We start from the raw sequence: 13,267 nt of genomic DNA, 5'->3' as shown, positions 1-13,267 counted from the left end.
CGCCCCTCATGGACCGGTAGTGACCATCCCTGACCCTGCGATCTGCTTCCCGTCCCTCATTTGGGATGACAGCTGTTCGCTGTTCTGTGGCAGATCATATCCGCCCTACTCCACCCCTTGTTTGACAGTGAAGCGTTGGTGTACTTCTTGGTCCAATGCCAAGGGCTTTCCCTTCCTGGACTTTTCCCATGTGGGTGATTGCTTCGCTCTTCTCAAACAGTGCTGGCATTAGCTCATGACAGGTCCTTCTATTGACATGACTCAACAAGCGGAGTTTAAAAATAACACTCAGGTCGGGGTTAGTTCATGCTGCTGAAACAGCTGGACCAGTGCAGTTCCCAGGGAAACCAGAGGCACTGTTCAAACAACCTCAGGACCTGGAAGAGGGTCACATGCCAGCTTGTGTGAATAGAGAAGCCTTCCCACACGGTGGGAAGACTGTGTGGGAAGGAAATGAGGACGCACAACCAGCAGAGCGTGCACGTGTGTGCGCGTGTATACACCACGGATGTGTATGATGAGTGCAGGTACGCATGGGGGCTGAGTCCATTGGTGGAGATGACTCCTTACAGCCCCATGTGCGGGAAGGAGGCGAGCCCAGAGGCATGTTCTGCTAAGAAGCGGTGTTCCCTCCCCGGTAGAGAATCCTCATCACATCACCCAGTCCCACTTGACGTGAAGGAAAGCCTGACCTGCTGCCTGCTACACTGCTTTGCACGTGGCCTCATTTAAACCCTCGGTGGCAGGGGAGAGCTTATGACACGGTCTGTCCTGTTTCCTGTGGGTCCTGTCTGAGGAAGAATGTACTGGCTGCTGTAGGTGGCTTGTGTGTCCCTTTACCTGTATGGCGAAGGCTGGGTGCAGGCAGTGCGGGCAGGAAGCTGTGAAAGGGGGTGGGGCCTGCTGGGACCTTAGGCCATTGCAGGCGTGCATTTTTGTTTTAATTACACTTATTTATTGTTTATTTATTGTGTGGAGGCACACAGTGAAGGTCTGCGGACAACTAGATTGGATTCCACCTTCCACCCTGAGACCCTGAGTCCCACGGAATAAGGGCTAGAAGAAAACTTGACTCCCATAAGCTGTCTTCTGATCTCCACAGACATGTGCGTGCACACACCTGCACACATATGCACACACATATACACACTAAACAAATAAGCAAATCTTTTTTAAAAGTTAAAGGATGGAAATACTTTAAAGAATGGAAGAAATCTTATCTTTTTTAAAAAAGAAAAATATTATTTATTTTACGTATGTAAGTACACTGTTCTTGCCTTCAGACACACGAGAAGAGGGCATCGGATCCCATTACAGATGGTTGCTGGGAACTGAACTCAGACCTCTCGGAAGAGCAGCCAGTGTTCTTAACCACTGAGCCATCTCTCCAGCTCCCGGAAAGAAATCTCTTAACAAGTTTCACTAGTGCAGACTCTAGGCCTCTGGCCATAAAAATGTTACTGTCCTTGTGACTCAGGGAGGGAATCTCCCTCCCATAAACAGCTTCTCCACCCTGTTTTTGGGAAGAAAAGGTAGCCTTGAGGTGTCCTTTCTTGCGTCTGCTACTCTTCAGGGGGGTTCTTTAAACTTAGAATATTCTGAGCACCAAAGTGGCATGGCCGAGGACTGCACGGCTGTCTATGTGCTTAGCTCATTTGGCAGCAGGGTCTTCTCCCAGCATTCACAGGGGCACTGATCTGTGATCACCGTGGTGGGTCATTACAGGCAGGTTTAAATTGAGAAACAGACCGAAGAGTACCTTGGAAATTTCAGAGCTGAATAATAGATGCATTGTTATTGGCTGACTTTGAAATCCACCCAGTCCTCTGTTCTTCAGACAAAAGCCGCCTCACCTGTTTCTAGAATAGAGGAGGGGACTTTAAAAAAAGAAAAGGAAAGGAAAGGAAAAAGTTAACGAAGGCAAACACTGTAGGTGTCTAAATGAACAAGGCGTTTCTGCACTGGGGTACAAAGCTTTTCATCCAGTGCATCACAGGCCTCCTGGTGAGCTCATTGTCTCACAACTGGTGCGAGCCTGAAACCCAGGTTAAAAAGGGGGGTTTGAAGTTTATTTTTTCATATCCCTGTGAACTATCTTCTCCCCTATAGTATTTCTGAATTTGACTTTTTTTTTTTCCTTTTCTTTTTTTCTCTTTCGGAGACAAGACCTCACTATGTATGTATGGGTTTGATTTTCCCTATGGAGGTACTGAATTATTTCCCCACTTTAGTACTTAACTTCCTCCCTAACTCCCACCCCAAACATACACCTCCGTGTCACTGAGGGAGTGCCGAAGGCTCGGCATCATCTGAGAAATGCCAGGCTGAACATTTCCGGCACTGCCTCTCCTACAGTCACTCTTCCAGTGATGAGGGAGTGCTGTGATAAGGAGAGAGGGACTGTTTGGTGGATGTTAGTCAGGTATGGGGGAAGCGGGTGCCTCCTCAGGCCCATGCTGAGGCATCCCTTCCCCCTGAGGGACCAGCCAGCCACATGATGTAGCTGTTAGTACAGAATGGAGTTTATCCAGGGCATGGGGAGGAGTTGAGAGGGTAGTAGAGACAGAGAAAGGGCGGAGTGGGGTGGGAAGAGGCCAGTCATGAGCCAGTGGAGAGGGAGAGAGGGATGGGGAGAGAGAAAGAAGGGAGGACTGCGAGAGCAAGAAGGCAAGAGAGCAGGAGAGGAGAGGGCGAGCAGCCCCTTTTATAGTGAGCCAGGCACACCTGGCTGTTGCCAGGTAACTGTGCGGTGGGGCTTAAACAAAATGCTAAGAGGGAGGGTTTGGTTTGTTTGTTTGTTTGTTTGTTTGTTTTTGGCTGACATCCTGAGTCACTGTCCACTGAGGGAAGCCAAGGCAGGAGTTGGAGCAGAGGTTATGGAGGGGTGCTACTGGCTGGCTTGCTCCTTATGACTTGCTCAAACTGCTTTCTTGTAGCATCTAGAACCCTGGGAACTTTCACGACAATCACTAATTAAGAAAATGGCTTACAGGCTTGCCTACATCCTGATTGTATGAAATCAGTTTCTCAATTGAGGTTCCCTCCTGAGATGGCACCAGCTTGGGTCAAGTTGATTTAAAGAGAGCCAGACAGATGTGGACCCTTTTGGATACATTTCCAAAAATACCTGTAGGCCATCTCTGCCTGCTCAGTGAGTAAACCTGGAATCCCTTCACAGAGCTGCCCCCAGTCACTCTCTTCCGCTTCGTCTCCCACTGCCAGCCGAAGTGTGGCCAACGTCCTCAACGCAGGTGCCTGGAATGCAGACACTCCCCACCGAATCATTCACGGCTTCCCTGCATGAACATCGACACATCTTGCCATGAACCTGCCTCCTTGGCCCCTCGAGGGCTGTGCGGCCGCTTTAGTTCTCCGCTCATCTCCCAGGCGATGCAGCACCCTGTCAAGGAAAGGAGACTGTATTGTCTTGCGTGTATGCTTTAGCCTGGCTCAGGGTCACTGGTTGTCTTGGTGTCTGCTAACCTTCCTGACCCTCACTCCCTGCAGCTTTTCACAGATGTGCTGAGTACAGATGAAATCTAGGGAAGGACGTTAAAGCTCGTTCGGAGACAAGATCATAGAGCCTTTTAGACACCCAGGTGGACTCTCCGTGTTCTCTTGTGAATCTCTCTCTTTCCGACGGTCTCGCAAGTCTGTTTTAATTAAAAGCGATCGGATAGCATCTCTCAAGGGGGAGAAAAAAGGCTTTCTTCAAGTGGTGAGCTTCGCCTAGATTTAGAAGCTACATCGTTCATGTGGGGTTTTTTTGTTGTTGTTGTTTTGTTTTCTTTTGGTTTTTCAAGACAGGGTTTCTCTGTGTAGTCCTAGCTGTCCTGGAACTCACTCTGTAGACCAGGCTGGCCTTGAACTCAGAAATCTTCCTGCCTCTGCCTCCCAGGTGCTGGAATTAAAGGCGTGAGCCACCACCGCCTGGCCGTTCATGTGTTTTAAAACATATCATTTTAGAAGGAAATTGTCTGTTCAGTACAGCCCAGTCCCTTGCATAGTTAGTTTCAGTGACACATTTTGCAGAAATAGACAATAAAAAAACCTTGGAATTCATGTGGGGTCTAGAAAACCCCTGTATGTGGGAGATGAGGCCCAGTGGATCCTGCTGAAGGCTCCGGGGCAGAAAGAGCCTCAGACCTGTGCTTGGAGGCCAGCCCACTCTCAGGAGTTCTTCTTGCTTTGCTTCCCCAATGAATCTACATTCTTCTGCTACCTCCCAGCCCAGCTTTCCTTGATGTCCTTGAACAATGAACTTGGATGCCGCTGGCTCCGGTGGCTTTGGAGACCACTGATGGTCGGGCACTCCTCCCCTCGCTTCCCGAGTCAGCCTCTCCCAGAGCCCAGAAAGACTGTGGGAAAAGACCTTCATTCTGTCTCAGAGAGCCCAGATCCGTATGAGAGCGACACCTCATGCAGGGGCTAATGGAGCAGGGACTGAGCACAGCTGTGGGAGCCAGTGGCTGTCCACAGGACAGGAGACACTGTTCTGCGTTGCGTTTTGTGTCTGTGTGTGTGGATATGTATGTATAGGGGGTATATGAGTATGTGTTTGTGTGTCTGTGTGGGCATATGTACATGTATATGTGTGTGGGCATAAATGTACATGTATATGTGTGTGGGCATATGCGCACTCATGTTTCTATGAGTACAGGTGCCTTTGAAGGCCAGAGGTATCAGATCCCCCTGGAGCTACAGGCTGTTGTGAGCCTCTTAGTGTGGACACTGGGAATCGAACTCAGGTCCTCTGCAAGCTCAAACATGCTCTTAACCACTGAGCCTTTTCTTCAGGCCCAAGCTAAGGGCTTCTTATCCTCCTGCCTCCGCTTCCAATGTAACTAAAGTTGCAGATGTGCTCACCACATTTGTTTTATGTGGAGTGAGGGATCAAACCTCGGGCTAACCTTGGCTAGAGAAGCGCTCTACCAGCTGAGCGAAGTCCTCAGCCCTCTCTGTCCTTCCATGAGCCTGTATCTATCTTTTTTCCTTTAACCCTTTCCTTTTCCCTCACCTTCTCTGTTGTTGTTGGTTGTTGTTGTTGTTGAAACACTTTATTCAAAGGCCTGGGAAGGTCGGAGAAGAGAACACCACCCACAGAGCGTCAGGTTGGCATCAGAATGCTTCACCCAAGTGTGACACTCAGAGCCAGCTTAGGAGCCTCAGGAAGTCAGGCCGAGTCTTCACCACGGGATCCTTTGTTCTTGCAGACTGTGCTTTGTCTGATGCCTCGCCCTTTGGTGACCAGAAGAGAGCAGAGCCTTCCTCACTGATGGACAGCAGTCACTGTGAGGATGCGTGCTCTTTGGGAGGTCTGAGAGCTCAGAGCTGGGTTGTTAGTGTCCGTGCTGCACAGTTTTATGTCAGCCTGGCACAAGCTAAAGTCATTTGAGAAGGAGAAACCTTCGTCTAGAAAGTGCCTCCATACACATGGGATGTGTGGAAGCCCGGAGGGCGCTTTCTTAATTAGTGGCCGATGGGGGAGGGCCAGCCCAGTGTGGGTGGTTCCATCCCTGGGACAGTGGTCTTGGGTTCTCTAAGAGAGCAGACTGAGCAAGCCATGGGAGCAAGCCAGTAAGCAGCATCCCTCTGTGGCCTGTGTGTCAGCTCCTGCTTCCAGGTTCTTGCCCTGTCCTAATTCCTGTCCTGACTTCCTTTGGTGATGTGGAACCACCAAACACAACGTGGAAGTGGAAGCCCAATAAACCCTTTAGTCTTCAGCTTGCTTGCTGGATGTGGTGTTTCATTGCAGCAATAGAAACCCTAACTGAGTCTGTAAACCCCTGACGGGTGGAGCACTCTATGGGACAGGAGAAAGGAAAACCAAGGGAGGGAAGAAGGGAGGGGAGGGATGGGGAAATGAGGGAGGGGAGGAATGGGGGAATGAGGATGAGGCTAGCCCAGAGCCGCCTGAGCATGGCCCTGTGACCCCCTTCCCCCTCTTCTCAGCACTGCTGAATGACGGGTCTCCATGGAGTCTCCATGTCTGTGTTCTTAGCTGGCCCTAGACCTCCCTGCCTGGGACCACACACTTGGAGAGCCTGGCTAATTGCAGCCTGCCAGCCAAATCCAGCCTGCCCTTGTTTGTAAATAAAGTTCCTGTGAAACCTGCCACACTACAGTAGCAAAATGAATGGTTGGGACAGAGACTGTATGGAACTCGAAACCCACGACATTCCCAATGCAGCCATGACCAAAAAGAGTGTGCCAACTTCTCTGCTGCCCTTCATTCTCCTGAGCACCAGGGTGCTGATTACAGGCACGGGCCCCTGACCCTCCGCTTTTACTGCCGAGGACTCTGAGAGACCTTGCTGAGAGACCTTGCTGCCAACGTGCAGATGGTACAAAGCATTTGGTCATGCTTCGTGGACAGAATAAACCTAAGGCCTGTAACCTCTGCAGAGGTCCATGGAACTTGGTATACTGGTAACGTTAGTCTCTGTGGTGTCACCACTCACCAGAGATTGGGCACAGACCACAGGCCACACGCAGAACTGCTTTAGTGAGCCAGTGAGACTGTCGGGGTTCCTTACAGGAACTCGGAGAGTTCAAAGGCAGCCGTGTCCATGGTGATAGGCTCAGGTGCTGCCTAATGCTGCCTAAAGTCAGCCTTGAGACATATTTTTACACCCCCCTTGTATGCAGAGTCCTGTCGCACTGCCTGCTGGGACAGTCTGTGATCTGGTGTCCATGTAGGTCTTTGCTTGATCATGAAATGTCAGAATAACTAAGTCCCAAGTTCTTAGCACCACCGTGGCTGAGAAGATGCCACAGCGGTACTGAGGAAGGGCTGGAGGGCATGAGGGGGCAGACATCCTCATGACACCCCTCAGAGTGTACAAGATCCGGATACTTTGAAATCTGCCTTCATCAGGCAAATTAGATACTCCCCACCCAGGAGCCAGAGCCCTAAGTCCCACACTTCTATTCCCTCACTTCCGAGTAACAGAGAGCCCATGTGCTCTGTTAAAGACGCCACCAGGGCCCCAGGCCCCTACGTGCAGCATTCTCCGGTGGCTCTGCTGGAACTCTGAAGCACACCTCAATAAAATCTCTGCAAGAACATCATCACCCAGAGTCCAAGGACGTGGGAATGAAATCGGCCTTCCAGGTCTTTGCATCAGTCCATCTTTTTCTCTGGCAAGATGTAGCAATGTTGATTCCTTCCAAGTCCTTCCACCACCTCTGCTTTGTGCCAGGCAGACGGCCCACTCTGGTCTGCCCTGGTTCCGCGGGCCTGGTCATCCATCAGCAGTGTGCAGGCGCCCCCTAGTGGATAAATGGAGGTGGTCGCCGTGCGTGCTGACAGACCCTGAGAGACGAAAAGATGAAGGGCTGGCTGGAAGAGAGTCCCGGAGAAAGAAGGGGAAAACTGATCAGGTGTGGGGAGACAGCAGCTTGGAGTCGATATGGATCCCAGAAGGAAATGCACCTTTTTTTGCTCTTACAGTCTCCAGCATCATGTGTTAATAACCTGATTTGTTTGAAAAAAAAAAAAGAAGTTGGGGACAAAACCCTACGGTGTGTGTGCATATATGTGCAGAGCATGTGGGGTGTGAGGCAGGAGCTGGCAGACATTTTCTGTGAAAATGACTATTTTAGGCTTCATGCGGGAGGCTGTCTTTTAAGCATGAAATCACAGGCAACGGGCAAGGGAAAGAGCTGGGCTGTATCTGTCAGCTGCATGAAACTGGCGTGTGAACTGGGGTCATGGATCCGTTAGTAAAGTACCTGACTCGAAAGCCTGAGGACCTGAGTCCCATCCCCAGCATTCACATAAAACAAACAAACAAAAACAAACAAACAAAACAAACAAACAAACAAAAACAAAAAACAAAAAAACCCAGGCATAGTGGCGCATGCAGGTGTGGGGAGGCAGACAGAAGGTCAGAACCCCAGGTCCCAGTGAGAGACCCTGAATGACCCCTGAGGAACGACACCTAGAATTGACCTCTGGTCTTCACACACACCACCACCACCATCACCATCATCCTCCTCCTCATCGATTCAGGCCGTGAGCTGTATATGGCCACAGTCATCATTGGTTAACTGTGTTGAATCAGACCTGGACAGTGTGTCTAACACATGACAGGTTTAATAACGCTGTGCCTCTCTCCTATCTGTGACTTAAGTGACCGGTACCATGCTTGATTGAGAGTGGGTGCTCAGGGAGGACGTTGCTAACCCAGATGGCTCTGGCTGGCCTCTGTAACATAGCAACTTCACTGCAGAATTTCCCAGAATGCACTGAGTAACCAAAGGTGTGCTCTCAGTATCGGCCATGCAAAGCTCCACAGCAGATAGGGGCCAGCGGCCATCCCTGCCTTCTTTTCTAATCTGTCTCTGTCTAAAATGAACCAGGATGTGATGTGAGAGGCCAGTAGGCCAAACTGCTTTGTTTAGCACAAAGAAAGCCACCACAGAAGGGGGAGGCTGGCCTGGGCGACACAGCACCCATGGACTCCAGGGGCTACCTCCTGGGATAGGATGCACATGCCCACTGCTGCACAGCTTAGAGATGTAGTATAAAGAAAGAATTGGTTTTATTTTTTATTTTTTATTTTTTGAGACAGGGTTTCTCTGTGTAACCCTGGCTGTCCTGGAACTCACTCTGTAGACCAGGCTGGCCTCGAACTCAGAAATCCGCCTGCCTCTGCCTCCCAAGTGCTGGGATTAAAGGCGTGCGCCACCACGCCCGGCTGAAGAAGAATTGGTTTTAAAGGTTTATTTTGGGGGGTGGGAGGGACTGGAGAGATCGCTTAGCGGTTAGGAGCACTGACTGCTCTTCCAGAGGTCATGAGTTCAGTTCATAGCAATGAATGACACAGTGGCTCACAACCATCTGTAATGAGATCTGGTGCTCTCTTCTGGTGTGTGTCTGAAGACAGCTACAGTGTACTCATATAAATAAAAATAAATAATCTTTTTTTAAAAAGATTTATTTTTTATGTATATTGGGGGATATGTCTACACAAGTGTGCATTTGTGTGGGGGGTGCATGTGTATAACATGCACAATAAGTTGTAAGGGACACCTTGACTAATGACTTCTCTGTTCCACTCTCTTTCTTTCCTTCCCCCTCTCTCTGCACCATCTCTGCTACTCTGCAGGTCTTGGGACTGCTGGTATGGACGCTCATCGCTGGCACTGAGTATTTCCGAGTCCCGGCTTTTGGCTGGGTAATGTTTGTAGCTGTCTTTTACTGGGTCCTCACCGTCTTCTTCCTCATTGTCTACATCACCATGACTTACACTAGGATTCCCCAGGTGCCCTGGACCACAGTGGTAAGGATACCTCAAGGGCGGCACCCGCCCAGGGCTGTGAGGTGGGATGGCAAGTATATTCTTGTGGATTTGGGGGTCTCCTCTGCTCACGTGGGGCAGGCTAGTGCTGGAAAAGCCAGCAGCAGTATATGGTCCCTGCTTACCCGATGGCCTGAGTGTGAAGCCAGCACACCTAGGACGAACAGGTTCCCAGACAAATGGGGTCAAGGAAAACTGGGTTCTGTCACAGTATGCAATGTTACCTGCAAACAGGTATGTCGGGGTGCCAGTGTCTCCTAATCTCCTTCCTTCCAACTCTGCATCACAGTTGTGTGTGCACAACTAAAGAAAAGTGATCCTAGCCGGGTGGCGGTGGCTCATGCCTTTAATCCCAGCACTTGGGAGGCAGAGGCAGAGGCAGAGGCAGGCGGATTTCTGAGTTCGAGGCCAGCCCGGTCCTCAGAGTGAGTTCCAGAACAGCCAGGGCTACACAGAGAAACCCTGTCTGGAAAAATCAAAAAAAAAAAGGAAAGTCAAGATCATTTTCAGCTGCATATGGAGTTGGAGACCAGCCTGCAATATATGAGGCCTTGTTTCAGACAGACAGACACACAGATAGATATGGTAGCACAGGCCTGTAATTCTAGCAAATTCAGAACTTGGGAAACTGAGGCAAGAAGATCTCAAGTTTGAATCCAAGCTGGCCAAATAGTGAGTTCAAGGTTATCACTTAAAGTAATAATAAATTTCTTTTAAAGTGGTACCACATGTGCACGTGGATAAAAACAGACCTCAAAAGACATACCGGTTTACAATGTTTGTTTCCAACTAATACACACACACACACACACACACACATTTTGAAAGCCGTCCTCCTTGGGAGCTGGGAGCTGCGGCCGGAGGGCTGTCACACACTGCTGTCATTGTTCAAAGTGTACCTGCCCTGCCCTCCTTCCTTCTGAGCTGCCTCTAGTCAAGTCAACCCCAACTAGAGACAAGTCTCCTTTCACTTTTCCAAACAGGTTAACTTGTGGTTGTTTTCCCACACCCCAGAGCAAAGATTCTCCACTGACACTTTCAGGCATCTGTGTCTGATCTGACGGTGACCCCAAGCAAGTGCTGTGCCTATCCAGGAGCACATAGGTGGCCCTGGGAGTCAGTGACCTGATTCTCCTAGGACACTGGGAAGGGCAGAGTCATTTGGATGTTGGATTCAAAAATAGCTGATTCTTTGGTATAATAGCAGCTGTGACAACCCAGTGGGAGAGGACAATAAAGTGAATGAGGTGGGGCTGGGCGTGTAGCTTAGTGGGTAGGGTCTTTGCCTAGTGTGGAAAAGCCCTGGGTCTGATCCCCAACACCATATAAACTGCGTGTGGTGCACACCTGTAATCCTGGCCCTCAGGAGGCGAAGGCTAAAGGATTCTCAGGTAAATAATGAGTTGGAGGGCTGCCTGGGCTATGCCAAAATAAAAGTCAATGAATATATAAAAAGGAAAGGATAGAAATTGTCCCTTCCGGTAGCTGAGACTCCATTAGTCCTTGCTGGCCAGAGCTGGAGAAGAAGGGAATATCTGCCACCAGCTATCTCCTGAATTCTTCCCTGCCCCCCCCCCCCACCCCCGCTCAGCAGCCACCACCAGGGCTGGGGCCGCTCCCTCTCCCTCACTGTCTGCCTTTCCCAACCACCTGCCCCTAGGTGAGCCTTATGCCCAAAGGTGGCTCCTGCTATAGAAGAGGAAATGATGTTCCAGCCCCTGGCTCGTGCCTTTGACACGGGGAGAATTCTTGATCCCTTAGGTTGGGGTGCACTTGAGCCCAGGGACATCCCTAGCCCCACAGAGAACAGAAAGAGCCTGGAGGTGACCGGTGTTCCTGGGATGGAAGGAGGCAGCCAGACCAGCTCTGACTGCTTCAGCTTGTTCCATGAAAGAACAAACTCTCAAGCTATTTGTTTTGGGTAGAGTGACTCAAGGACAACTGTTAGTCATTTCGGGGGGGGGGGGGGGGTTACTGTCTGCAGACCTGCTGCTCCTGCTGATATCTACAGGTGGCCTCTAAAGGGCCTTTTTGTCTTCAGAAGTGGAAAGGAAGTGGGGAATCACTTCATACCCATGATCCCCACACCCAGAAGGCTGAGACAGGATGGCCTCCAGTTCTAGGCGAATACCAAAACCTGAGGCCAACTAGATGGCTCAGCAGGGAGAGGTGCTCACCTCCAAGACTGATGCCCAGGGTTCGATCCCTGGGACCCACATGACGCAATGGGGAGGGGGAGGAAGGGCAAGTCCCAAAAGTTCTCCTCTGACCTTCACTAGCACCCACAGCCCGGTACAAGCACATGCATACGCACAAAATGAATTAGAAATTAAATTAATCTAAAATTCTTGATCAAGGAAGTTCTCTGCACAACTGAGTATCATCAGGCCCGTTTAAAGCTTCAACCTGAGGGCTCAGTGGTTAAAAGCATTTACTGCTCTTTGCAGAGAACCAGCGCGCAATTTGTAGCACCCACATGATTGAAAGCTCAAAACTGTCTCTTAACTCCAGGTCTAGGTGATCTGATGCCCTCTTCTGGCCTCCACAGGCACTGCACATACATGATGCACAGGGATATTCAGGCAAACACACACGCATTAAATAAAAGTCAAAGAAGGGTAGGAAGAAAAACTTGCTTAAGTAGGGCCTCAGATGGTTCAGTTGATAAAGTGCTTCCCACACAAGCCCAAGGGCCTGCGTCAGACCTCCAGGACCCACGGAAAAGCTGCAGTGGGTGGCAAGATGACTCAGCAGCAAATAAAGGTATTTGCCACCAAACCTGGCAGCCAGAGTTTACTCCTTGGGTTGCACATAGAAAAAACAAACTCCTAAATGTTGTCCTCTAACCTACACACACACTCACACACACACATACACACACAAGTTTGGCTCTGTATCAATTGATCTTTGGTTATTATCATCCATGTTGATTTATTGCCCTCAACTTTTTTTAGTATATACTTATTTTATGTGTGTGCATGCAGGAGCTTAGGGACATCAGAAGAGACATCGGATCCTCTGAGACTAGAGTTACAAGTGGTTGTGAGCTGTCATGTGGGATCTGGGAACCAGACCCTGGTTCTCTGGAAGAGTTCTTAACTGCTGAGCCATCTCTCCAGCCCCTGACATTGGACTTCCTGAAGCACTCCACCTGGTAGAGAATGGGTCACGTCAGAGGGTGGTGGCCTGCCTGGTTGGAGTAAACTTCTCCCCAGCATGGGAAGCTGCTCTCAGTCACTTCTTATGAACTCTCGGAAATTGGTGTCTAGTTCTGGCCCATAGCAACCTGCCAGGACAATGAATGGACGTTCTCCTGTCAGAAATAGACATCCTCAAACTGAGAGCTGGCTGTCACACTGGCTGGAAGGCCAAACAAAGAGCGGCCAGCCAGCCACGCCTTTATCTGTGTGCGCCTTTATCCCAGAGAATACAGAGTGCTTTCAGAGGGAAGCAGGATGGAATTTCAGGAGGGAACTCTGGCCTCGCTCCTCTTCGCTCCACAAAGAGCAGCTGGCCACCTTTGTTAAGAGTCTGTGTTCTCTGAAGCTCAGATCTATAACAGGGATGTTTGAGATCCAACAAGAGCTGGAGGGTCTAGCCAGTCTGAGCTGCACCTGGGTCCCAGGCATTTATTCACAGCAGCAGGGCAGCATGATGCTGTGGGACCCCACGCTCCTTCCTCCGGCTTCACCTCTGTAGCCATCCGTTCCTTTGGTTTAACCTGAGGAGCTGGTTTCTTTGTTTTGTTGTTTGAAGTTTGTTTGTTTGAGACCAGGTCTCGTAGTAGTAGCCCTGGCTGGTCTCTAACTATGACCTTGAACTTCTCCTTACCCCCACCTCCAGTGCTGGGATTACAGCCATGCACCTTGACACCTGGGTTGTCCAGCGCCAGGGATGGAAGCCATGGCTGCAAGCACGCCAGGCAGGCAGGCAGGCAGGCAGGCAGGCAGGCAGGCAGGCAG

At 50.2% G+C, this 13,267-nt stretch overlaps 1 protein-coding gene across 1 annotated transcript in view; it reads left to right on the top strand.

The window, feature by feature from the left end:
* Cmtm8 (CKLF like MARVEL transmembrane domain containing 8) overlaps positions 1–13,267 on the top strand; it is a 53,751-nt gene that overhangs the window by 37,844 nt on the left and 2,640 nt on the right. Inside the window, exon 2 of the mRNA XM_031345310.1 lies at positions 9,114–9,287. Coding sequence (XP_031201170.1) covers positions 9,114–9,287 — 174 coding nt within the window. The remainder of the gene's footprint in view (positions 1–9,113; positions 9,288–13,267) is intronic.

This window comes from Mastomys coucha, unplaced genomic scaffold (genome assembly GCF_008632895.1).
Source record: "Mastomys coucha isolate ucsf_1 unplaced genomic scaffold, UCSF_Mcou_1 pScaffold23, whole genome shotgun sequence".
Classification (NCBI taxonomy): domain Eukaryota; kingdom Metazoa; phylum Chordata; class Mammalia; order Rodentia; family Muridae; genus Mastomys; species Mastomys coucha.
The sequence above is the reverse complement of the archived record's forward strand: the minus strand, read 5'-3'. Positions and strand labels throughout refer to the sequence as shown.